General features: G+C 33.7%; 3 protein-coding genes and 1 non-coding gene across 4 annotated transcripts; 1 reads left to right on the top strand and 3 right to left on the bottom strand.

The window, feature by feature from the left end:
- Positions 1-16,383: 16,383 nt before the first annotated feature.
- On the bottom strand, positions 16,384-19,047 carry LOC107839175 (riboflavin biosynthesis protein PYRD, chloroplastic). The gene is made up of 3 exons (XM_016682560.2): positions 18,254-19,047; positions 17,458-17,756; positions 16,384-17,340 (listed from the first exon to the last, which is right to left on the bottom strand). The coding sequence occupies exons 1-3, from the start codon at positions 18,815-18,817 to the stop codon at positions 16,749-16,751; spliced, it is 1,455 nt and encodes a 484-aa protein (XP_016538046.2). The 5' UTR covers positions 18,818-19,047; the 3' UTR covers positions 16,384-16,748.
- On the bottom strand, positions 19,014-19,087 carry TRNAV-CAC. The gene has a single exon. It is a non-coding gene; the product is annotated as a tRNA-Val (tRNA).
- Positions 19,088-19,662: 575 nt separating this feature from the next.
- LOC107839178 lies at positions 19,663-22,734 on the top strand. Its single transcript, XM_016682562.2, has 2 exons — positions 19,663-20,123; positions 22,031-22,734. Exons 1-2 carry the CDS (start codon positions 19,901-19,903, stop codon positions 22,237-22,239), a joined length of 432 nt encoding a protein of 143 aa, XP_016538048.1. The 5' UTR covers positions 19,663-19,900; the 3' UTR covers positions 22,240-22,734.
- Positions 22,735-22,878: 144 nt separating this feature from the next.
- Positions 22,879-26,145, bottom strand: LOC107839177 (F-box/kelch-repeat protein SKIP4). Its single transcript, XM_016682561.2, has 3 exons — positions 26,007-26,145; positions 24,277-24,841; positions 22,879-23,723 (listed from the first exon to the last, which is right to left on the bottom strand). Exons 2-3 carry the CDS (start codon positions 24,825-24,827, stop codon positions 23,126-23,128), a joined length of 1,149 nt encoding a protein of 382 aa, XP_016538047.1. The 5' UTR covers positions 24,828-24,841; positions 26,007-26,145; the 3' UTR covers positions 22,879-23,125.
- Between the last annotated feature and the right edge of the window lie 746 nt (positions 26,146-26,891).

Genomic DNA, 26,891 nt, shown 5'->3' with positions numbered 1-26,891 from the left:
AACATAACATGGTAAAGTCAACTCTTGCCCGTGGGGCATAATTTGTAGTTTGAAAGTCTTTGAGCCAAGTCTTGCCTCTAAGACAATAGTTGTAGAACATTTCATAAATGAAAACATAATTTGGTAGAGTCAACTCTTGCCCGTGGGGCATAATTTGTAGTTTGAAAGTCCTTGAGCTAATTAAGTCTTGCCTCTAAGGCAAGAGTTGTAAACATCTCATAAATGAAAACATAATATGGTAGAGTCAACTCTTGCCCGTGAGGCATAATTTATTGTTTGAAAGTTCTTGAGCTAAGTCTTGCCTCTAAGGCAATAGTTGTAGAACATCTCATAAATGAAAATATATGTAGAACATCTCATAAATGAAAATATAACATGTAGAGTCAACTTTTGCCCGTGGGGCATAATTTTTTGTTTGAAAGTCCTTGAGCTAAGTCTTGCCTCTAAGGCAATAGTTATAGAATATCTCATAAATGAAAACATAACGTGATAGAGTCAACTCTTGTCCGCGGGGCATAATTTGTTGTTTGAAAGTCCCTGAGCTAAGTCTTGCCTCTAAGACAATAGTTGTAGAACATCTCATAAATCAAAATATAATGTGGTAGTGTCAACTCTTTCCAATGAAACATAACTTGTTGTTTGAAAGTCCCTGAGCTAAGTCTTGCCTCTAAGACAATAGTTGTAGAATATCTCATAAATGAAAACATAACGTAGTAGAGTCAACTCTTGCTTGTGGGGTATAATTTATTGTTTGAAAGTCCCTGAGTTAAGTCTTTCCTCTAAGGTAAGAGTTATAAAACATCTCATAAATCAAAATACAATATGGTAGTGTCGACTCTTGCCCATGAAACATAACCTATTGTTTGAAAGTCATAAGTCTTGCCTCTACAATGTAGTAGTGTCAATTCTTGTCCATGAAACGTAGCTTATTGTTCAAAAGTTGTAAGTCTTGTTTTTATAATGTGATAGTGTCAACTCTTGCTCATGAGATGTAACTTGAATGGAAGAAATCGAAGAAAAGAACAAAATAATCAAAATTGTGGAAAAGGAAGAAAATGAAGAAAAATATTAAAAAAACAAAAATCAAAGAAAATGTAAAAGTTGAGAGAGAATAGGAAAAAAATAAAGGTTGATAAAAAAAAATTGAATAAAAATAAAAGTCGAGAAAAATTTAAAAAGAAAAAAATCAAAGAAAATAAAAAAAGTTTTTTTTTTTATATAAAAGTAGACGTTGAAAGGTGTAAAGAAAAAAAAAGTAAGGATTGAGAAAAACTAAAAAGAACAAAAAAAAGAGGAAATAAAAATAAAAAATAAAATAATATAAAAAAAAAAGTAAGGGTTGAGAAAATTAAAAATAAAAAGAGGAAAGAAAAAATAAAAATCAAAGTAAAATTAAAAAGAGAAAAAAAAATAAAAGTTGAAATATATAAATATGGAGTTGTTATCTATTATGAAGATCATTTATGTAATTTACTCCATTGATTAAGAGTAATTTTGTCTAAAAAAATATTAGTTAATAGGTCAAAGCTATTTTAAGAAATTTTTTTTATTTGGGGCTAAAATTTAAAAGCCACCCAATTTGAATCTATTTTTGAGATTCACCCGAAAATCCTCATCCTTGAAAGAAAATTGTTTTGGCCATACATTCTTCAAAACCTTGAAGAAAAGAAAATATTCACTTTATTTATTTCTTTTTCCAGAAAGCTTGTACTATTATTTTTATATTTTTTATTCTTTTATTTAAATTTGTTCTCACCATATATTTTTAAAACTCCTTATTCATGTATATAGATAAAAAAAAAAAAAAAAAAAAAACCTATTCAACATTAATTTACCATATATTTTACTATTACCATATATTCTTACTCTTGAATCTTGATTATCACAAGTAACCTACTAAATCATCACTTTGAGATTTATTGATAAATGTAGGAGAGGGGCCTTAAAAAATAGCTAAATTGAGTGCTACTAATTCTTGAACACGATGTAACATCGACGCTAAGATATAACACATAATTTGCTCCTTAAAATTTTATGACAACACAAATACATTTGGATTAAAAAATAAAAAAGTTTCCTTACATTATCATCAAGAAATCATATAGGGTTTTGGGAGACAAAAAAGAATAAAAAACAAAAAAAAAAAAACATAAAATAAAGATTCGAAAGTTACGAACCTCATGACCAGAACACGTACTATTCATAAATTTAATATATCCTTGTCAATTGAGAGACATTACACAAATAACTAATAAAAAAAGTAACAAAAAAATAAATTAATTGCAAAATACGAAAATATATCAATAAAAAAACTATTGAAACTCTCCATGCCTTGTCAGATATTTCATTCAACAGTGGTACTTCCAATACCATTGTGACGAAGAGAAGAACTCAATTATCCCGAAGTATATGAAATAGCTGTAAATTATCTTCCATAAAAGTTCGTAAAAATAGTGGAAAATATGTGTGTTTTTAAAAAATTATTCAATGTACTACTAATTATATATTTTAGGACTCCTAATTTTAGAATAAGTCTGACTAATATTTATATTTTAGGATCTAATATCATAAATTTAATTAAATAATAATTTCTTAGGGAATACGAAAATACGATTTTATCTAAAGGGAAGATTTTTAATGAAGGGTAAAAAGTTCAAACGTGATTTATAAGGCCCTTCACACTTTTAATATAATAGAGATAGAGATATATAGAGAAGATGTTGAACCCCCTTAGCTTAGACCACTTTCGTATGTTTACATTTTATGTTTCGAACACACTTAATTAGAAATTCTAGCTCCGTCACTGTATTAAAGGCGTCACACACATTAAAATTTATAATGATTTTTTATTGAGAAAAAAAGTCAAATTTACCCGTCTACTTTGAAAAAATGATTAAATATACCTTTCGTCGTATTTTGGGATTAAATTTATCTCCACTGTCATACTTTGGGACCAAATTTATCCCTCTACTTTGAAAAATTAGTTAAATATACTATTCGTCATACTTAGGGGTTAAATTTACTCTCAATTTCATACTTTGGGGTCATACTTACCTAAGGAACTTTTCACTTGTACTCTTTCTTTAACAGAAAAGTCCAAATCAATGCTAAATTGTCTAATTTTTTAAAATAAATCATACCCTAATCTAATTCGTCCGATTTGACCCACAAAAAAATACACAAATAAATATATCCCCCCTCCTCAATTCTATTAGTCGAATTTTTTCAACGAACAAAAATAAAATCTCTTTGAACATGCAACATTGAAAGGTTGTTTTACAAATGAACAAAACATAAAATGGAATGGGATAACATAGAAGCATGAAACTAGAGAAAATGTCTATTACAAGCTCTGCTCTTATTCGATTATGTTCAAATTTTAAAATTTGGTATGCAATTCTATCCTATGTGCATCTAGATTCTAGAATCAGTGAATAAATTTTCTGAGCAAATGACATGATGAAAAATTTGTATAGATCTAAATTGCATATAAAGATAAGTGAATGAAGAGAAGTTACGATTGACACCCAGGGAGACCTTTCAACTCAATCATTTAGAGAAATATCTAATGGGCTTAATCTATTGCATTTGACCGTCAAACACTATTTTTCATGAGTAATGCACTGATTCATATCCATGAACTGAGAGAGGAATATATTTCTTTGTGTTTGCACTGATGCAAATCAATTTTTCATGAGCTATGAACTGATAAATATCCAGTGGTTTAATCTCGTTAAAAAAATTTGACCAATAAAACTGAAGGGGTATATTTATTTGTGTTTTTTTGTGGCTTGGGTCGAATCAGACAGGTTAGATTAAGGTGTATTTGATGGTTAAGTTTGTAATTTTTCCTTTTTTTCAATTTGATCAAGAATACATCTTAAAATGTTGGTCAAAATTTATATCGTTTGAATTTAAAAAGAAAAAAGACATATAAATAGTACTAATAGACAGAGTAATGTTTTAGCAATTTCTGTAAATGTTTTTAAAATGAAACCCTCTTTGATAAGGGATTGCACGAAAATTCAATTTGGCGGGGTGACACAATTAAAAGTAATGAAATAATAAAACGTTACATACCTTATAAATTTAGTTAGTTTTGTTGAACAATTAACCTAAGAAAGTCATTTCGATTATTTTTTTTTTTCTTAAAAGAGAGAATTTTCCAAAGCTAATTAAGTGTAGCCAGCCTCCAGGTGACGTGCCGAAAGATAGAAAGTAGTAATTAGGAAGTTAATTAACTTGAGCCAAAAGCCTTTTCCTAGAAAGTAATTAGGAAGTTAGTTAACTTAAGCCAAAAGCCTTTTCCTAAGTAGAAAATAATTAGGAAGTTAATTAAGTAAGCCGTTTCCTAACTAAAAAATAATTAGCAAGTTAATTATCAAAGCCCATTCCTAAGTAGAAAATACTTAGGAAGTTAATTAACTCTGAAGATTAGGTATCTCTATATATAGCTCCTCTAAAAAGCATTAATTATAGCATTGCAAAGTAATTAAACACTATATATTTCTTTCAATATGTCTTGGTATAAGCAAACTTGCTCCATAATGGGATATTGATTTCACCCAACTCACACCGAAGTCCTGAAATATCTGTTAGGTTTTGAAGTACATTCCTCGCACTGCTCATAAATCATCGATCAAGGCCGCTTACGGCGAGTGGTTGATGACAGAATACTCTCCACATTATAGTCAGGATATTAAGAAGAAGGGTTATGTAATTTGCAAGATCAAAAAGAAAAAGGAAAATGACAGTGATAAGCAAAAAGGAGTAGCTAACGATGATCAGAATATGAGTGATATTGAAGAGTATATCGATTCGATTTTGAAAGAAGAAGACCTAAATCATGACCTAGCAGTGAATAGTAAACATGAACTTGCTTTGGCAGCAAGTATAGATCTGGATGCTATAGACTTCGTCCTGTAGATATTATCAACGAAAGAGTATCAAATATCGATCATGATATACGTACGAAGTCATAGTCTAGCTAGAGGGAGATGGAATAGAAGACCATGTAATTGATTTTATTTGTTGGATTATTATGTAGAAGATATAATAACGTATAGATAAATTTGTAAGTAGCTAGCGATCTGTCCGTTAGTTTATAAAAATTTATTCTGCATGCAGCTTTAATCAAATAGTGTTTGCTTATTAAAAAAAAGGTGATGAATTGATCTATCTCGAGCCTCAAGTTTTTCAGATCATTAGAAGCAACTATATATCTGTCATATAACATTTATATGAGGAAGAAAAGCAATTTGTTGGCAACGTACAACTTTCTTGGTTTAAGGAAAAATGACATTGTATAGCTTTATTTAATTTCTTTTTGTTTGTCTATACAATTAAGTATTTATTCATTGAAAAATATATAGTTTTCCAATTATGAGTTTGCCTGTTTCTTGTGTGATTTGTGTTACGTTCCAACGTCTAATGAGTAGGGCTGGACCAAATTCTAGTTTCTGAAACCGTTAATGGAAACAAAACAAAAAGTGTATAATTTAAATACTTACTAATGTATTTTTTTGGTGCTGCCTTTATATATAGCTCATTAGGTGTTTGATGGTTTTTGAATATTGATATTAATGTATCGAAAGTATTTTCCCTTTTAATGGTCTTACACAATGCGATTCAAATTAATCAGCTTTCTAATGTAAGTATTGAATTTTTAATGTGAAATCATAAAAGAAAAAAGAAATGTTGTTTAAATCTTGAAGTGATAGCTAGTTATGGTGAGAAATGCGATCAACCCCAATTCTTCTGGCCTTTTAGTGCATTGCATGATCATGTTCCAATATTACGATTTTAGTGAATTCTTATAATTTAAAAAGCCGAAAAGAAAATAATTAAATCTGAAATCAGTGTTTGCAGTGTCAAATTATAATATTTCTTCCACCAAATATATATTCTTGCAAATAGGACGCAAATAATCAACTTAGCTAATGTACATATATTGAGTATTATATTGTGAATGTCGATTTTGGCCAAACGTACCCAAATTAAAATTGATTGATCAGATTGGATACAAATCCAACCAAGATCCACACTAGTGCTTGTCGATGATTTGTAATCAGATTGCAACTTATAGTACTTTTTCTTACCTATATTGTGTTGACGATATTAGTGCGACACCGAACATGAAAAGTTTGAGCAATTACTTAAATAGAAACTATAATCTATCATATGGGCTAGCCGCTGGTTTGAAAACAAATTGTAAATAGGAAATAGTCCCTCAATCTAAATTCTAATAGCTAGGTAAAAATAAACCATAGTAAAGGTTACATAAAATAATACTCTCCCGGTTTTTTTAGTTGTGATGTTTTGTCTGTTTAGAGTTTATTTGACTAATAAATTATAATGGACGAAACAGAAAATTATGAGAAAAGGAAAGTATGCATGGACTCATGCACGTGGATGGTGATTCTTGTCACATGCAAATACAATTAACAACTTCTATCTAATTAGACCCTAATTTGGAATTAATCATGATTAAAAGTGGATAAAGAAAAGTAGTTTCACTAGCTTCCAATCAGAGGCGGAGCCAAGATTTCAAGTAAGGGAATTCAATATTCAAAGAAAACTAAGTCGAAGGGGGGAGGAGGGGGAGGCTCAACACCTACAATAACCACATAAAAAATAATTTTAATCTTGTATAAATATACAAAAAATAATTTTAATCTTATATAAATAGTATATTTTTCCATCGAAGGGGGTTCAAACGAACCCTTAAGAGGGCTGGCTCCGCCTCTAGCTCCAAGTAAGTAAATTCCATTTAATTTAATAATACTATTTTTCCAGATCCGATTATTTTTATCTATTAGTAACCCTTTTAAGTTGAACATCTGACCATCACTTTTTTACTTTAAAGTTGTGCAAGTTTCCACGATCACTAGGGTAGGGTTCCTATCGAGTAATATCCACAATGGCTGCTCATCATCATCATCAAATTTCTTCCCGGCAGAAAAGGTATCGATTTGATCACCCCACTAACACCCAGATATTGAAGTATCTATTAGGTTTTGCAAGGAACCATCCTGTTATGGTCCACTGTTACAACTTTGGAGAATCTTTGGAGAGGTGGGAGAGCCCAAGGCTATAAATACTCTACACCAATACTTTGTAGTATCATGTGGGACTTTACAATGGACCATAACAAATCACCACGCTCCGCATTTGTCGTCCTCGACGGCTCCACTCTAGGTAGCTCTTTCCCAGGTAACCAGATAGCTCTTTTCCAGGTTGTCCGTCGTCCTCGATGGCTCCACTCTAGGTGGCTTTCACTCTACTTATGTAAGTAGCTCTTTCCCAGGTAGCTCTTTTCGAGTCATGTGTAGCTCTTTCCAAGGTAGCCCTTTTCGAGTCAAGTGCCCAAGTGCCTCGATGGCTGTGCGCTAAACATGCCGAACAAAGGGTGATGGGTGTCTCTAATACCACTGTTACAGTTTTAGGACACACCCCAAAAGCTAGCTATTAAGGTGGGAAAGCCCAAGGCTATAAATACCTTACACCAATACTTTGTAGTACTGCTGTGGAACTTTGCAATGGACCATAACAGATTCACTCCCCGAACAAAATAAACTCATGCACGAAGTGGACCTTTATGGGGTCGACCTGACATTTTTTAGGGTGACAACACCAACACCCGTTACTTCATTACCTAGTTGAAGGAAAGGAAGGCGGATGGGAAAAGTGCAGCGCGAACTGTGGCGAAGGAGACATGGAACCAACAAGCCACAGGGAAGGAGGTGTTTGACCGTAAAGACAACTTATGGGGTATGTGAAAAAGTAGGGGTGGCTCAAACGGGCGAGATTAATAAAATCTTTGCTTTAGGCTCTTAAAAATGTCAAGATGTCAAAAAAAATTTAATCGTTAATTTTATAAAAAGAAAATTTTTAACAATATTGAATATTGCATATTATTTACTATCATCATTCAATATAAATATTTTGAAACTTTGAATTAAACTATTCAAATCTTTATAATAATAAATGAAGTTGATATTGACATTTTTTAATATTTTTCCATTTGATGTTGCCACACGGACTTTTAAATGCTTGTTGCCACGCGAATTTTTAAATGCATGTTGCCACACGGACGTTTTACTTGTTGCCACATGGACTTTTCTCTTCTTAATGCATTCCTCTCTATATAAAGAGAGGTCATGCAAGGCATAAGTAAGGGCAAGAGAAGAAGAAGAGTGTATTACAAATTTCAGTTATTAAAAGAGAGTTTAATAGTTGAAGAGAGGTGTTATCATTGTGGAGCTTTGAAGTCAATTTTTGTCTAGAGTATTGAATTATATTGAGTAAAAGTTGTTGTATTTTGGAGGGTACAAATCAAAGAGTGTTACTGCTGGACCGGAGAAACAATTGTTGTAGTTGACTTGAATCTCCTTAAACAGAGCGAGATATCCGCGCCTCAGCCGTTGAAAAAGAAATATATTTTTCTTTATTCATTTGTAATTTTCAGTTGTAATTTATTGTAAATTATTGTAATTTCATCAACAATTTTAAGGAGATTCAAGAATGGCAACAGCTGAAAATTCTGCGGATGTCAAGATGGGAGATTTCAACAAGCCATTCCAGTTCAACGGTACTCACTTCAAAAGGTGGAAGGGTAAAGTGTTTTTCTACTTAAGTCTTCTCTATGTTTTTTATGTGTTAACTGAGAAGAACCCAAATAAAGTAATAACTCTTCTATGACTAACGACGAACTTATCTCTCTTGAAGAGAAAGTTGAAAAATACAACAATGATAGAACTGTCTATCGGATAATTTTTATGATTATTATGATAGAACTTACTTTAGTGCAAAGAAAATTTGGAAAGTCTTGCAGAGTAAGTATGACATTGAGGAGGCAGGAGCGAAAAAATATGCGGCTAGAGGCCAAGATGCACTTATGCAAACAGAGGAGAACAACATCACACCGAAGGTAAATTTATCTTCATATAATGCTACCCTTGAAAATAACAAAAATACAACTTTGAAGCCTAAGAAGAAAATATTCAAGAAAAATAATGATAGACATCCCAATAATAATAATGGTGAAAATATCCAAGCAAAAAATCAACATGTATGAGAAAAAGAACCGTGCTTTGTTTGTGGCAAAAGTGGGCATATTGCTCGACCTTGCAAATATCGGAAACGTGGGCCTACACCTCAGTCAAACGTTACCGAAGAACCATTTGTGGCAGTAATAACAGACATAAACATGGTGGTGAATGTTGATGGATGATGGGTTGACTCTGGTGCAAACCGTCATGTCTGTTATGACAAAGATTGGTTTAAAAATTATAAAAATTTTGAGGAGTCCAAAACCATCATACTTGGAGATTTACACACAAGTCAAGTACTTGGAATGGGGGATATCAAGTTGAGATTTACTTCTGGAAGGGTATTAATCTTAAAAGATGTACTTTATACTCCTTCTATGAGAAAAAACTTGATGTCTAGTTTTCTTCTAAATAAATCGGGGTTCAAACAGATTATTGAATCTGACCAGTATTCAATTGTGAAAATAATATTTTTGTGTGAAAAGGGTATGCATATGATGGTATGTTCAAGTTGAGTGTTGAAATGCATAAAACATCTACTTCTGTTTATATGCTTTCTTCTACTAATTTTTGACATGCTTGTTTGTGTCATATAAATGATCGTTATGTGAAAATCATGAGTAGTTTAGGATTAATACCAATGATCAAAAAGAATTTTGAAAAATGTGAAGCTCGTAGTAAAGCTAAAATCACAAAAAGGCCTCACTTCCATTTTGAAAGAAAAACTGATTTATTAAAATTAGTTCATAGTGATATTTGTGAACTTGGTGGAATTTTAACTCGTGAAGGAAATAGCTATTTCATCACTTTCATTGATAATTTTTCTAAATTTACATATGTTTAATTACTTAATGAAAAATAAAAGTGATGCTTTTGACAATTTTAAAAATTTCCTCCATGAAGTTGAAAATCAGTTTAATAGAAAAATAAAAAGAATAATAAGTGATAGAGGCCGTGAATATGAGTCACTTGAGTATAATTCTTTTGTAAGATCATTGGGTATAATTCATGAAATTACACCTCCTTATTCTCTTGCATCTAACGGTGTAGCGGAAAGGAAGAATAGAACTTTGGTTGAGTTGACTAATGCCATGTTAATTGAGTCTTGTGCACCTTTGAGTTTTTGGGGTGAAACTCTTTTGACTGCTTGTTATGTGTTGAATCGTGTGCCACGTAAAAAGACGAAATTAACGCCTTTAAATTGTGGAAAGGTTATAAGCCAAATTTGGGATATCTAAGAGTTTGAGATTCCTTAGCCTATGTGAGGTTAATGGATCCTAAAATCTCTAAATTGGATAAAAAAGTTACTAGTTGTACTTTTCTTGGTTATGCTTCTAATAGTAAACCCTATAGATTTTTTAATCTTGAAAATAGCGTGATAATAGAATTAGGTGATGCTATTTTTCATGAAGATAAATTTCCTTTTGATTCTAAAAATGGTGGGGGTCATGGGACTAAAGAAAATATTTTGACACTACCTAGTTCTTCTACTTTAAATAATAAAGAAAATGATGATTTTGAGTTAAGAAGAAGTAAATGAGCTAGAGTAGAAAAAGATTTTGATCCTGATTATTATGTTTTTAACGTTGGAGAAGACCCTATCACTTTAAAAGAAGTTTTGTTTTCACAAGATGTTATTTTCTGGAAAGAGGCTGTAAATGATGAAATGAAATCGCAATTTCTAATAAAACTTGGAAGTTAGTTGATTTACCACCGGGTTGTAAAACAATTGAATGTAAATGGGTCTAACGTAAAAAATTAAAACCGGATGGATCTGTTAATAATATAAAGCTAGGCTTGTAGCAAAAGGTTTTAAACAACTAAAAAGCCTAGAATTTTTTGATACTTTTTCACCGGTAACGAGAATTACATCCATTAGATTTTTAATAGTTATTGCAGCAATTTTTTTATTTACAAATTCATCAAATGAATGTAAAAACTACTTTTTTTTAAACGGAGATAAGAGATTTATATGGAACAACCCGAGTGTTTTGTTGAAGCTGGCCAAGAAAGCAAAGTGTGTAAACTTAACAAATCCCTATATGGCTCAAAACAGGCACCGAAGCAATGGTATGAAAAGTTTGATTCCTGCATGATTGGTAATGGGTTTAAAACAAATGAGTGTGATAAGTGCATATATCATAAGTCCTGAAATAATTCGCATGTCATTATTTGCCTATATGTTGATGATTTATTAATCTTTGGCTCTAACAAGAATATTATTGATGAGACTAAAAATATTCTTAGAAAACATTTTGAAATGAAAGATCTTGGTGAGACAAATTTTATTCTAAGAATAAAAATTACTAGAACATGTGAGAAAATTTTCCTTGACTAGTCACAGTATGTTGAGAAAATATTGAGAAAATATAATTTTCATGATTGCAAGCATGTTGTAACTCCATTTGATTCTAGTGTTCACTTGTTTCCTGTTGAAAATGAAAATGATATAATAAATCAAAAGGAATATGCTAGCATAATTAGAAATTTGAGATATGTGACTGATTGCACTAGGCCTGATATTGCATATGCAGTAGGAGTACTTAGCAGGTTTACTAGCAAGCCAGATAATGAACATCGGCATGATGTAAACAGAGTAATGAGATATTTAATTGGAACAAAAAATTGTGGTTTGTGCTACACTAAATATCCTGCTGTACTTGAAGGCTTTTGTGACGTGGATTGAAATACTTTATCAGGTGATTCCTTATCCATTACTGATTATGTATTTACTTTGGGTGGTGGTGCTATTTGTTGGAAATCTAAAAAGCAAACAATTATTGCTAACTCTACCATAGAGGCTGAACTAATTGTTTTAGCTTCAGCTAGTGAGGAAGCGAATTGGTTGAGAGATTTGTTATTTCAAATACGCTATTTTAAAAAATCAATTCCTCCTATATTAATACATTGTGATGGCACCGCTGCAATTCGTAGAGTTTGAAACCGTTATTATAACGGTAAATCCAGACCTATACGGAGAAAGTACAGTATGTGAGATCATATTTGACAAACGGTACCATTAATGTTGATTATGTCAAATCTTGCAGATCCGTTGATCAAGGCCTTGGCAAGAGAAAAGGTCTGGAGTACATTGAGGGGATGGGATTGAAGCCTATTAAATCATCAGTCATATGTGAGGAAACTCAACCTGGGGACTAGAGATCCTATAACCAGGTTCAATGGGAAAAACGAATCACCTGATGACTTGTTCTGAAAAATGCACTATTTATTTATCCCTCCCTATGATGTGAGTGTATTTACCTGTAATGATTCTGAGGTTGAGTTTTTTTAATAAACTTTTAATGAATATCTGTAACTCGTATGAGTGAGGTGCTAAATTACAGGAGCACTCTTGACGGATTTCACCTATGTGAGTGTGGAGGTAGGCCACTTCCTATTGAGAATTAGGCTCATTCTCTAAAGACACTCATTAAAATTGGGATAGCACAAGGCCGTAACGTGCTAGCTAAAAAGCTCATTTCAACACCTTGACTATTATGTGTAAGCAGTAACTTTTTATTTCCCCAAAGCAGTCATAGTTCAAGTCTGAGACCACTACGACTCTAGAGTAAAAATTACTGTTTTACTAAGTGGAGGTTCAATGCGGAGCACACCTTCATTTGCATGATAATCTTCCGTTAACTAGTAGACTCTCTTGTTAATATTAAAAAATAAGTGGGGGATTGAAGTTGTTATTGACATTTTTTAATATTTTCTCATTTGATGTTGCCACACGAACTTTTAAATGTTTGTTGCCACACGGATTTTTAAATGCATGTTGCCACACGGACTTTTCTCTTTTTAATGTATTCCTCTCTATATAAAGAGAGGTCATGTATGGCATAAGTAAGGGTAAGAGAAGAAGAAGAGTGTATTACAAATTTCAGTTATTAAAAGAAAGTTTAATAGTTGAAAGGAGGTGTTATCATTGTGGAACTTTGAACTCAATTCTTGTCTAGAGTATTGAGTTATATTGAGTAAAGGTTGTTGTATCCTAAAGGGGACAAGTCAAAGAGTGTTACTGCTGGACCGGAGAAACAATTACCGCAGTTAGAGGTGTCAATATGGGCTTGGCCCGTGAGGTCGGTCCAGCCTAGCCATTTAAATAAGTAGGGTTGGGTTACATTTTTTTTGGCCCTTTTAAACTCGAGGCTTATAAGCCCAGCCCCACCTGACCCGTTGGCCTCAGAGGCCTAACCCGTCGGCCCCAGAGGCCAGCCCGTGGGCTGTGAATTAAATAAATAATTATAAAATATTTTAAATTATTAATCTATTATTTATCAAGTTTTAATAAACTATGAAACAAAAAAATTAAAATTCCCACTATAAGGCCCAACTCCCCAACCCCATTCAACTAACATATTACTGTACACGTATATTGTAATATTTTGGGTACTAAACAATATATATGACCTTCCGTAAGACGCTACAACTACTAAATTGAACGTGCGAAGTGATTTTTAAATGGGGTATGTATCTTCGTTTCTTATGTTTTAGGTTATTTTTATTTTTTAAAGGGTCAACCCGTTCTAACCCATGGTCCGCTTAGAGTTGGGCTGGGCTGCCTTTTCAATGGCCCTTTATTAAAAAGAGATGAAGGCTTGGATTGCTGCATATTCTTTGTGTTCAAAAAGCGCCCTCCAGAACCCCTGGGAGATTACCGGTAAGCCAGATGCTTCGCGAACCATATTCAACTTTAAGGCTTACTTTCCTAGTAGCGAAGGAAAGGAGCTGAAAGCCAGAAGCCGGGAGGAAGAATGGAGTATAGCATTACCTCTAGAGTACAACCCTACTCCTGCGCCCCTCCTTTATTAAAAAGGGTCAGCCCGTCCTAACCTATTTATCTCTCTGGCCCGTTAGGGCTGAGCTGGGTTAGGCTAGGCTGGCCCGTATTGACAGCTCTAGTCGTAGTGGGCTTGAATCTCCTTAAAGAGAGCGAGATATCTTCGTCTCAGCCGTTGAAAAAGAAATATATTTTTCTTTGTTCATTTGTAATTTTCAGTTGTAATTTATTGTAAATTATTGCAATTTCACCAACAATAAATAATATGTTTACAATAACATCGAAAGTAATATATTGAAAACGCATGGTTAATGTCTATTTAATTTGAATCAATACTTACTATTATAAGTAACAATATATTACTATGTGAAATATAATACTACACTAAAAACAATAATTATGAAAAAATATGAAAAAACAACATTAATTTTTTTTATTTATTAAGTATATGTATATTTTTAATACCTTTGACTTTAGACCACTAATTTATTGAGATGTGTTTGATAAAAAATTTGAAGTACATCTCCGCATGCCGCTGATGCTATAGATTTCGTCCTGTAGAATTTATCAACGGAATAGTGTTAAATATTGATCATGATATACCTATGAAGTTGTAGTCTAGCTAGATCAATATATGAAATAGAAGACGATGTATTTGCTTTTATTTGTTGGATTATTTTGGAGATACCGTCCCATTTTACTCTTTCCAAATTTCCTAATTTGATTTCTCATTTTATTTGTTATTTTTCATGAATTAAGACAAGACAATTCTTTTTCCTTTTTTACCTTAGTATTAATTGTTTTTTTTTTTCAAATTAAAATGTAAACCTCCTTTAATAGAGTTACTATGGTAAAGTAGCCATATTATTAATTGTTTTTCTTAATCGACGTGAAATGTCAAATTGGGACGAGTAAATTGAAACGAAGGGAGTAGATGATTATTTGTCGATTATTCTATCGAAGATATATTGATCTAGATGATTATGATTTTTTAAATTTCATAAATTTACAATCTTGTAGGTTTCTCCGTTTGACTATCTCAATCTGTATTTTCTAATTTTTTATTATGTTTCTTGTATAAATAAATTTGTAAGTAGCTAGCGATTTATCTGTTAATTTATTAAAATTTATTCTGCATGCACCTCTAATCAAGTAGCGTTTGCTTATTTAATAAAAAAGTGATGAATTGATCTAAGTTCAAACCTCAAGTTTATGCAAGTTTTTCAGATCATTATAAGCAACTATATATATAGCACATATATATGAGGGAAAAAGAAATTGTTGACAACGTACAGCTTTCTTGGTTCAAGGAAAAATGACATTAATGTATTATGCAATGAAATTCATACAAATGTTTTCTAGTTAATTATGTATTTGACTGTTTCTTGTGTGATTTATGTTACTCCCGCCGTCTCATTTTACCCATCCCAAATTTCCTAATCTGGTGTCTCATTTTACTTGTCCTTTTTTATTTATCAAGATAAGATAAATTTTTTTTTTTTTCATGTTTTACCCTTTTCGTTAATTACTTTTTCTTTAAACTAAAATGTAAACATCATTTAATAGGAGTACTATGGTAAACTAGTCATGTTATTTATTATTTTTCTTAATAGTTGTGTCATCCCAATTTGGGAGTATGTTCCAACGTCTAATGAATAGGGGTGGACCAAATTCTAGTTTCTTAAACCGTTAATGGAAAGAATAAAAAATAGCCAGCCCCTAATAGAATACCTAGGACGTCTAGATATATAATACATCTTCCTTCTTGTTTAAAAGAAAAAATGACAAGAAATATAATATCTTACATCTTCTGTGAAATATATCTGCGAGCTTTCAAGAACTCAGACTCCATATTGGGAAGAGTATGATGGGCACCTGGATTCTGTATCTGCACAGGAGAAGGATTTCCATGCCACTTTGATTTGGAATCTACCCCGACATAATCTGGAAATTCATTTTCTTTTCTTGCATATCAGCACCCATTCGAATGGTGAGAACCAGGATGTGTCTTTTCTTCTTAGGAAGCTAAGTTTTGGGGAGAAGCTAGGAAGAAGAGGGGCATTACGGGTTGTGGGTGTGGCAACTTCAGGCTCTTGTATGGATTTGCTGAACATGCAACCTCGAGAACAGTCGATCTTGGATACCAAAGTATAAATTAGCTATGCTATTTGATAATCCACAAACATTTTCTCAACTCACACTTCAATGATCTTTTCAATTTTGACTCAAATATTGTCCATCATTTTCCCAAATATTTGAGTAAAGAAAGGAATTGTCCAGGCAATCATAAAACAACACACTTTGGTCCTTTTCGCCGGTGTTTGTGCCTGCGTCAGTGTCTTGATTAAAAAGTTAAAATTCCTTCATCTAGGGAGATGTAATAAGGCATGGTTTCTCAGCAGGGATTATAGAGGGGTGTATTTTTTGTTATTTCTTTCAAACTTGGAAGTTGATAAACTCATTGAAAATGGTGCTTGAATCCACTATTTGTGACATCTTAGTTAAAGTTCTGGATTAGAAATTAACAAGTTCATCATGATCAAACGGAAGTGAAGATCAAAACGCAAAGTCATCTTTATTGTCAATTGAAGATGCAACATTACATGTTTGTCTTAAACATTTTCTAGCAATACTTGAATGGACTAAGACACTAGTACAAAGCACAGTCAGTTCTACAACGTTGACAAGAGAAGCTTGATCTCACCATGGACCTTTCAGTATAGTATGAACTAACATGAATAAAGTAACATTGGTCCAGAAATCAAGTTACCTCTGTTAGAGGCACGAATGTAACTTTGATATACTTGTACTTATTGCAGCTGTCAGTGATAGCGGAAGATACCCTTAGTTTGTATGATCGCCACTATTATACAATCTAATAGAAGATTTTAATTTTGGTAAAATCCTCCATCCACTTAGAAATATCCTTCCAGAAGAATACTTTCGCCTAAGGTCCTTGATGTTAAATTCCTCAGCCTTCGGTTTTGCTGCATATACTTGAGAGGATCTTTATTACTTGCACCCAAAATTGGCAATACTTCCACAATTATCTTCTGAAATAAATTTTGTTCAAAACCCTCTTGTAGGATTTCTGCAAAATCTGCAGTGGTTCCTCTCAAGTCCAGCATCACACTGCACAGTCCTTGACGTTTACAATGTTCAAGGATAGCTGCTAAATTCATCCTATCCAAAACTACTGTCTCTATCCCTTTTTGACTTGCTTCAAGCTCCAGAGTGATCTCCTTATTGCTGAAGATTATAGTTCTAGATGAGGTGTCATTTGAAACAGTAGGGAGTTGAAGTGAACCTGAACTCTTTGCTAATACTATCTGAAGAGGTTGCTTTGCTCCTGGCTCTTTAGATGAAAGAAAATACTTTGTTGACAGCGAAAAGGAAGAAACAACAACTGCATCATATTCTTGTAATAATTGTGAGTAGTATCCACCAGACTCCATGACTTCTGCACCCAGCTGATCCGAGAGATCACCATCAACTGAGAGAGAGTACCTGTTGTTACAGATTAATTATTCGGTAATCAAGGACCTGATGTAGGCAAGCTGAATGATGGGATCCTGAATCATGGTGTCGCAATTTGCAACAATTGTGGGAATGTCAAATTTATACCTGAGTGTGACAAACGGCTTTCCGGTCAGCATTTGATGTATATAAGCTTCATTAAGCTTCCTGCAAAGTTCTTCCTCAACGCCTGTGATCACTTCAATTCCTGCATCCCTTAATCTACTCACACCAGTTGAAGCTACAATAGGATTTGGATCCACCATCCCAACAACCACCTTTTTCACTTTGGCCTTGATTAATGCCTCAGTACATGGCGGAGTTCTTCCATAATGATTACATGGTTCCAAGCTCACAAAGGCTGTTGCATTTGCCGCTAAATCACCAGCATCTCGAAGTGCAAAAACCTACATTTACACCTTATATTTTAAGTATTTAGCACAACAAATTTTACAGACTCACTATCTACAGCTCCTCGTCAAACCAAAGTTACAATTCAAGAAGGTTCAACTTGTACAAAACTCAGAACAGACAAATGTAAAGTTCCCTTCCCACTTCACAGAACCAATGACATGACTTGTCACATAATCTAATACTCTAATATTCAGGTTAAAGATATCTGTTTCCTCAAGTCCCTAGTCCAATCTTTTCTGTTTTTTTCCTTTTCCTTCTTAGAAAATTTACTACAAAAAGGCGAAAGGCCAAAATATTGATCTAACTTGCAATCTAAAGAGTAGTTGAACCATTTGAATTATACTCCGAAACCAAGAAATTTAACTTAAAAACTACTAGTTCTCTTTGTATAGAATGCAAAAAGCTGGCAATATCCATTCAAGAATGAAATAAAATAATAGCCAAATGGAAATACAGGCAGAAAATGAACCTCAAAGTCAACTCAACTCACCTCAGCATGTGGCTGACCAGCTTTTGGGTGAAAACCTTCACCTACAATCTTCCCATCCTTAACAATTACACAACCAACCATAGGATTAGGACTGGTATGCCCAACTGCTTTCCTAGCAATCTCCACACACCTTCTTATATAAAACTCATTACCATTCTCCTCAATTGATTCTCCAGTACACCTGACATTGACCACACGCTCACCATTTCCCAAACTAATTCCAGAAAAAGACACACTTTTGGCTGCACTACAAAACCCATAATTTAATCCTGAAGTAAAAGACGAATCTTTTAGTTCATCTCCCAGACTAATTCGAGAAACAGACACTCTTTTGGTTTTTAATCTTGAAGTAAAAATCGAATCTTTTGGTTCATTTCCGGAATTAATTAGAGAAATGGACACCCTTTTGGCTGAACTACAAAACACATTATTTTTTCTTGAAGCAAAGATCAAATCTTTTGCTTGATTTTTAAGAGGGCGTGGGGAAAGAAAATGAGGAGGTGATGAGCAGTTTGAGGGATAAAGATTGTGTGTTGAATTAGGTGATAGAGGGAAGCAGTACATTTTCAGAAAAATTCAATTCAGATTTGTGGTCTAACCTCCCCACAATTCGACAGTGATGTTTATCAGTCGACTGGAGTTGTTTTTAGAGAATACATGTGTCTGGTTAGGCAAGAAAAATGCCTGACAGAGGTGACAAAAAAGGCAAGAAGAATGCCTGGGACCCAAAAACAAAAAAAAAAAAAAAAAAAAAGGAAAATGTCTGAGCCCGGGTTCGAACCGGGGACCTCTAGTGTGTGAGACTAGCGTGATAACCGACTACACCACCCAGACTTGGCTGTTGGCTGATCTATTTTTGTAATATATATATATATAAATTGTTGTTGTCCAAATCCTAGAGCAGAATTTTGGAACTTTTCAATATCTTTTTTGTTTTCCTCCGTTTCATAATAAATGAATTATTAAATTTATTTTTTTCAAATTTATCCTTGACGATTTAACAGCCAAGGAGCGCACCAACTGAAAAAGAATGACATAAATATGATTTTGTACTTTAAAAAAGGATAAAAATAGAAAATTATATTGAATTTATGTCTTTGATTCCTTTTCTTAATTTGTATGTCAAAATTCAACAATTCATTTATTATGAAACGGAGGGAGTATTATCAAATTTTGTTCGCCATAAGTTTTCAACTTGTAACGTGAAAATAAGTAAGGATAGACGTGATATGGTTTGAAACAATATTTTATGAGAATATTATATTATGATCATATTAAATTTATTTGATATTTTATGACACAGTGTATTAATAATCATAATTTATTTAATTTAAAATTGAAAGTATATTCTATTAATTACGCGCACTTTTCATTAGATCAGAAAAGGATTTAAAAGATTTGAGTTTCACTGAATATAAATAAATGTTCAACAAGTAATGTATGTTTCTACGTGCTTTAATAAAACATTATCAATTGAATAAATACCTCTGTGGAAAAGCCGAACTTCCATAATTTCAATTCAAATATTCAAACTTCCCAAACCCCCGCTCCTCCTCCTCCTCCTCCTCCACCACCATCACCATCACCATCGGGAAAAAAGACACACTTACACCATTGGTGTGTGTTATTTAAAAGCGTTGCGAAGAAATGTTGAGTCAAAACGATGACGTATTGGAGCTGGAAGAAGTAGGAGAACTGGAGGAACAAGTGAACGAAATGGCTGAGAAAATTGCCGACTACCGGAGAACAATTTCGGTTCAGCTCAAAACTACTGTTTCTTCCATTCTTATAGCACAAAGACCCGTTTTGGTGACCCGGTTCAATGAGGGATCCGAATCTCAATCTGTTTCCTCCGGTGATCCAAGCTCCGGTGCGTTTCTCATCTTTTCTCTTCTAAATAATAATGTAGTGAGATTGTTTTGCCAACTAGTTGTAAAATTGTGATTCCCGATATCTAGTTTTCTTTATCTGGATGTGAAACTATTGAATATGTGTTTATTCGCTGTAATTTCTAAGCTCATTCTTCTGTTTCTGGGGGAGGAAAAATCGAATAGAGGCCCAATTTGGTTGATTTACCAAGCCAAAAAGAGTGACATGGACCCTAACTGGTTTGGGATTATGGCATACTTGTTTGATAAAGTCCCAATTTTGTTGATTTTATAAGCTGAAAAGAGGGAAATGGACCCACTGGCTTGGGATCATGACATAGTTGTTTGATAATTTGGTTGATTTTTTAAGCTAAAAAGAGCATAATGGACCTAATACGTTTTGGGATCAAGTTATAGTTGTTTGATAAAGTTCCAGTTTTGTATTATGTAGAAAAACCTAAGAACACCATTTCTGATTTGAAGTCATTTTGTGGTGTTTGATTGGATATAAATCTGGTGAAATGTAATGTTACTCGAACTACGATGAGTGAAGGTGTTAAAAAGGTAGACCTAAAATTATGTCTCTGAATACCTACAATCTCTTGGAATCCACAAAGACTTAGCAAAAGATAAGGCATAATGAACAAAAGATCTATACAGTTTCTTCTGGTTCTATGTTTGTGGTGTAAGCTGAATGCTATCATCCGTATAGTTTCAAAGCACTTTGGGGGGAATGTTGTCATGAATGACCTTGAAAGAGGATCAGGTGTACATGTCTCCTTGTGTATAAAAGATTGTCTCCTCATACTTCTGTTTAAATAAAAAGCTCTCTAATGATTAAACTCTTCAGTTAGCATTGCCCCTTTATAAGAACGGCAAACCTGGAAAGGAGGTTCATTGAGAAATTAATCTTCAGGAATCTATTGAAATTGAATCATATAATGAATGTGGCACCCTGGATTGGAGAAAATACAGTTGAAGAAGAATCTTGGTTGTTTGGAACTTTCCATATGTGTTTCTGACTTGTTGAATTTGAATCATTGTGCATATGGTACTGTGGTTATCCTTGCATTGTTTTTTGGGATAACCACGGAATCCCCTATGTCCAGCTACTTGCAAGGTTCAAAACTCGATCGTGAATGGCTCAACCTCCATACCCTTATCTACTTAAATATTTGGGTTTTGTTACTTTTGTTTGCGGAAGGGTTCGAATTTGTGGCATGCCCTCAACCAACATATGATGAACCAAAGTTTAGGGGTCTCTACCTCTTAGGGATAATGAATGGTTGCTCAATACTCTCTCCTAGGTTCACTACTTTCACATAGCAAGTTCTCCCATGTACATAATTGTATGATGCTTTGATCAGTGCCCGGGGTTCTCTACCTTTAGGAATAATGAGTGGTTGCTCAATACTCTCTCTTAGGTTCGCTACTTTCATATAGCAAGTTCTCCCATGTTCATAATTGTATGATTCTTCAAAGCTAACCAGAAGAGTCTGAGATAGGTCAGAGGTAACCTTTTTAGGCTAATGAAAAACGTTGAAAGAGCATTTTGTGCTGTAGTAAAGAATAAGGAAAGAGAATCAATACTGTCTGCTTCTACCTATTGTCCCAAACAAATTGTTACATACTGCAATCACTGACAGAAAAGGTATTCCCATGGCCATGTCCAGCATATAGGGAGTTGCACGGCTAAAATAGTTATACATTGCAATGAGTGCTAAGTGCACTCTAATCAAATCTTCTCATTAAGGTTTAATATTTGACAGTGGTAGTAGCATCAAACCATGTTGTGCAAGGTTTTATGTGGCAGTCCAAAGATAGTCTACCTTGTGTCAACAGCTCACTAGATTACTGTATACTGGAACTCTTTGTTTTGTTTGTAATTGTTATCTTGGTTTCCTTACAGATGTTGGAGGACCAATTGAATCCGGCTATATTGCCCTTTTAGCTGGAGAGGAGCAGAGAGTACAGCTCCTTAAACAGAAGATTTCGGAGAATGCCTCTGCCATACCTGTTGTATTGACTAGGATGAAGGAATGTATGAAAAGGATTGATAAACTACAACCATGCAACGGAGTCATCCATCCTGCCTTTAAAAGGAAACGGACTTTTTGAGAGTTATTGGTATGGTATTGTAGATGTAGCTTAGGTTATGCGAAACAGAGCAGACCACGACAAAGTTCATGTGGATTATTCTCAAAACAAAAAAAGAAAAGAAAAACGAGCTGTAACCAAGGGCTGTCACACTTTAGGGACCACATGCTATTGTAACTAAGGCAGTATTTAGATGACACAGTCATTTTCTGGTGTTCGGTATAGTAAGTAGGAAGTTATTTCCAAAGGGCAAAAACATTTTCCACCAAAATGAAGAAAATGGGCAGAGTTTGTTTCGTTACTAGAAACACTTGCACATAATTATTAACTTGATTACTTTAATGCCAGTCGATGGTGGTTGTCAGCAATGTGGTTGGCTGATGAATTTGCAAATGGTCCATTGTAATGATGCCAATGATAGTAACGAGTAGAATTTCATTGGCACGTGATATTCATGAAGGTAAATTTGTGTAAGTTTCAATGAAGCAAAGAAGTAAAAAAGGAGATTGTGGTATATTTGATTGATTGATTTGATATTCATGAAGCTCATTACAATCTATAACCCTGTTACATGCTAGGAAGTTATCATGTCATCGGCTAGATTCTTTCAGTCAATCACTAAAGCATTTTACAGAAGCAAGGATGTACAAATGAAGATAATTCCCCATCAAATCTGAATGCTATCAATGGAAATCCAACAGTATGTGTGTACAAAGTATGAAATGCATTGATACATAAATAATAACAAATTTTGCTTGTATAACTACAGAGAGACTCCCGCCCACAAGGCCAGCTGAATACGAGTCCTTTGAAAATTTTGAATCACAGGCGAAGCAGATGTCTCACTGCTCGTAGTAAAGAACTTTAACAAGTCACAGCAAGCTGTTGCACTTGAATATTCCTACACTCAGATTGTGATTGCTTTACAACTTATTACATCATCATCAGATATTGACTTTGGAATGGATGTGCTCACTAACACACCATCCATGTTCCTTGCGTTTTCAACATTAAAAACGACGGTGCTGAGGCCCTTTCCAATAATAAAGATATTATTCTCCACGGCCACAAGCCGACAGGGAGGCTTCGTCAATAGGGGTGACAATCTCCCAACTGCCACCCATTCCTTAATATCCTTTTGCCACATCATCAACCTGGTACCTGAAGACTGATCTAACACATAAAGCGTGCCATCTACAACTACTGCCGGACCATGCCAACCTGACACTAACTCAGAAGCTACCGACTGCCATGTGCTGTTGGATGGGTCGTAGACAAATGCAGACACTAAAGAAGATAGAGACGAAGAAGCCCCACGAATGTAAATTTTCCCATCCAAGACTATAGAATCTTCAATATCCGGGAAAATGTTAGGCTTTTCATGCAAAGTCCAACTACTTGTTTCCGCGTTGTAAGTCTCCCAGGAAGGTAAATTACTGGAATTTGGCCCTATGCCACCAATCGCAAAGATTTTTTCATCTAATACTTCAGATACGCAATAGCACCTGAAGAAAAACAGATTCAGATAAGCTCTGGTGTATTACCCAACCAAAAAAATGAATTTTAAGAAGGCTCGCTTGAATGATAATAATAATACGTAAATGGTAAGATTCTTATTCTCAACAGTGAGTGAAGGGTAGGGCTGCTAGGTAGTAACCATGAAAAACTTATAGAACGATGTAAATTCACCAAAAGGGAAAAAGACCAGCCCGGGAGGAAAGACAATAATCACAGTGAACCAATAAGCAAAGGAACCAACATGTTTCTCATGCAACTAAGCAATCAATGCACGCTTGCTCTAAAGGTCTTCTGAGGCCTAGGTTCCTAACCTACAAGTTCCATAATAGATCTGATTTCTGAAAGGAATAATGATCCTAGAAGGAAATACAAAAATGTGGCAGATAGAAGTTATGTGACAAGAGCAATGTCGCCAGGAAAAAAGATAATACAAGCATTTGGAAATTGAAGACGCTAAAAAAAAAAAGATTGGCAAGTGAATACTAATAGGTTGAGTCAAAAAGCTCAAAATGCTTCCAAGAAAACAAGTTGGAAAGATACCTTGGAACCACCAAGGATGCAGCTTGATTCCACTTATTCATGGAAGCATCATAGCAATAGACTTCGTTAGTAGCATCTTCAATCCAGCCACATCCACCGAATAGAAATAATTTCTTCCCCAACACTTCAAAGCCTACACCTTTTCTCCTTATGCAGCGATGTGGAAGCCCTAGAATGGGCTTCCATCCTCTCTTTAATCGAGTTGGGTCCAAGACATAACAACACAGCTGTTCGGACTTGTCTCTACCTAAGGCGTAAATCCAACTCTCCAGGAGATTACGTTTTTTTCTGTAGGAGTACCACTCTTCACCACAAACCAAGTCTCTCCACTTTCTGGACACACACTTCAGAAGTACATGATACCTTCGAGGAACCCTTGCCAAGCAGAAAAGTGCAATGTCATCAGGAAGCCCAGGAATTAATCGTGATGCCTCTTGATCCAACTCACTATTATCCCCCGACCCCTTGTCCTCAACCTCCACAGACAGGTCATTATCCAAAGTATTTTCTATCTCAGCAAAATTCTCCGATTCAGAATACATGGGATCCATGCTTTTCCTGTTCCCTACAAAGTAGAGATCCACAAGCCAATCAGTATAAATAAAGTTGCTCTATCTTGTAAATGAGCCAAAACCAATCATCTTATTAGATCCAACGTATATTAGGCAGCAGTTAAGACCTAAGTTGCTCGAACTCTCCAAAAATGTCGTCGCACCCGTGTCGGATCCTCCAGAAATACACTATTTTTGGAGGATCTGACATGCACCCGTAGTCATTTTTGAAGAGTCCAAGCAAATAAGTTAAGACTAAAGAAAAAAAAATGATCAAGATCTCGAAAAGTACTAACTACAACTCTACAAGTATCATAAGCACACTGCATCCCTTTGTTTTCTCAAAAAAGAAGAGTTAAACGTCATCACAAATATCAAATTATATCCATCTATCAACAATCTCAAACTAGTGCTAGTTGAGTTGATTATATGAATCCTTAATACTCTCCCCTTCTGCTTTTACTCATCACGTTTCGCTTCTCATTGTAGGAACTTTGACCAACATTTTAGATGTATTTTTTTCATTACATGAATATGAGAAGGACTGCAGCATATAGCATTTTCCGTACAGTTTTAGAACATCTAAATTTAAAATATTGAATTGACACCCGCGATACGAAACGTGACAAGCAAAAGTGAACTGATGGAGTATTGATCAGCTTTTTTCGGTGCATTTCACACCAGTACTAAATAATGCTTTACCTTTTAACACTAGGCATTCTCTAAAACAGCAAGTTTTCTAATAATCTCACACTTACCTTTACATTGACAACCCAATTAAGATGTTGCAAAATCTCTACTACCAATTTTAACTTACATTCAGAAAACAATCAAATAAAAAACATAAAAAAAAAAAACAAGAATAACCTTACTTTGAATCACAATGTTCAATATACCTTTATAACATTATCAAAAAAAAAAACACTTTATAATCAAATGCATTCAAAGTTCAGATCCCTCAATTCAGAGATCGATAACTATACAAAACAAACAAAATACAATAAAAAAAGTACACAAAAATTATACGTTCCTTTAAGTGAGTAATTGGATACAAAACCAACAGATCAGATGAAAAAAAAATCATTTACATTTTTTGTTCTTCCAAGTCTATGCACAAATTCACCTCCAAATTAATTCAGCAGAAAAAAAAAAAAACAGAAGCGAATAGCAAGAAATTACCTTTGGTTTACTGAGATCGGCTGTGCAGACTGCAATTGACGATCTCGGACGAAATTGGGAATGATGAAAGTATGAGAGGTCGAAGAAACAATTTACAATTTCTTCGGGAGGAAGTTGCGTAATTTCTAATTCTTCGGGGTTGAAATTATAAAATTGGAGGAGTTGTGTGTTGATTCGGTTGAACTAGGGCTGTTATGTTGGGCCGGGCTGGGCTCAACTAAAATGACCCACTTAACTTAACTCGGTCAAATTCGGTTAAAAAATCGGTCAAATCCGAACAAAAATATAAAGAAAAAAACTTTTTTTCAATATACATTATATATATCCACCTATATACATTATCAATACGTTAAACAATATAATTATAGTATATACTACATTAAAATTTAAAAAATATATATACATATACACAATTACACATATATACGCACCATCCAAATATATATGTACTACTTTAAACTTAAAGTTTAAATAAAATATACTACAATATATATATATATATATATATATATATATAGAGAGAGAGAGAGAGAGAGAGAGAGAGAGTTATATACTAATTTATAAAACATATACACATGTATACATTAAATATACACATCTATAGAAGATCTATTCACATCTATACACTCTATTCTATGTATATATAATACTTTAAATGAAATATACTACAATATATATACATTACAATATATATATATATATATATATACACACAATATATATATATATATAGTTATATAGTAATTTATAAAACATATACACATGTATACGTTAAATATACACGTCTATAGAAGATCTATTCACGTATATACACTCTGTTCTATGTATATGTAATACTTTAAATGAAATATACTACAATATATATTTGTATAGTTATATACTAAT

Source organism: Capsicum annuum, chromosome 8 (genome assembly GCF_002878395.1).
Source record: "Capsicum annuum cultivar UCD-10X-F1 chromosome 8, UCD10Xv1.1, whole genome shotgun sequence".
Classification (NCBI taxonomy): Eukaryota; Viridiplantae; Streptophyta; class Magnoliopsida; order Solanales; family Solanaceae; genus Capsicum; species Capsicum annuum.
This window is presented reverse-complemented; position numbering and strand designations above follow the sequence as displayed.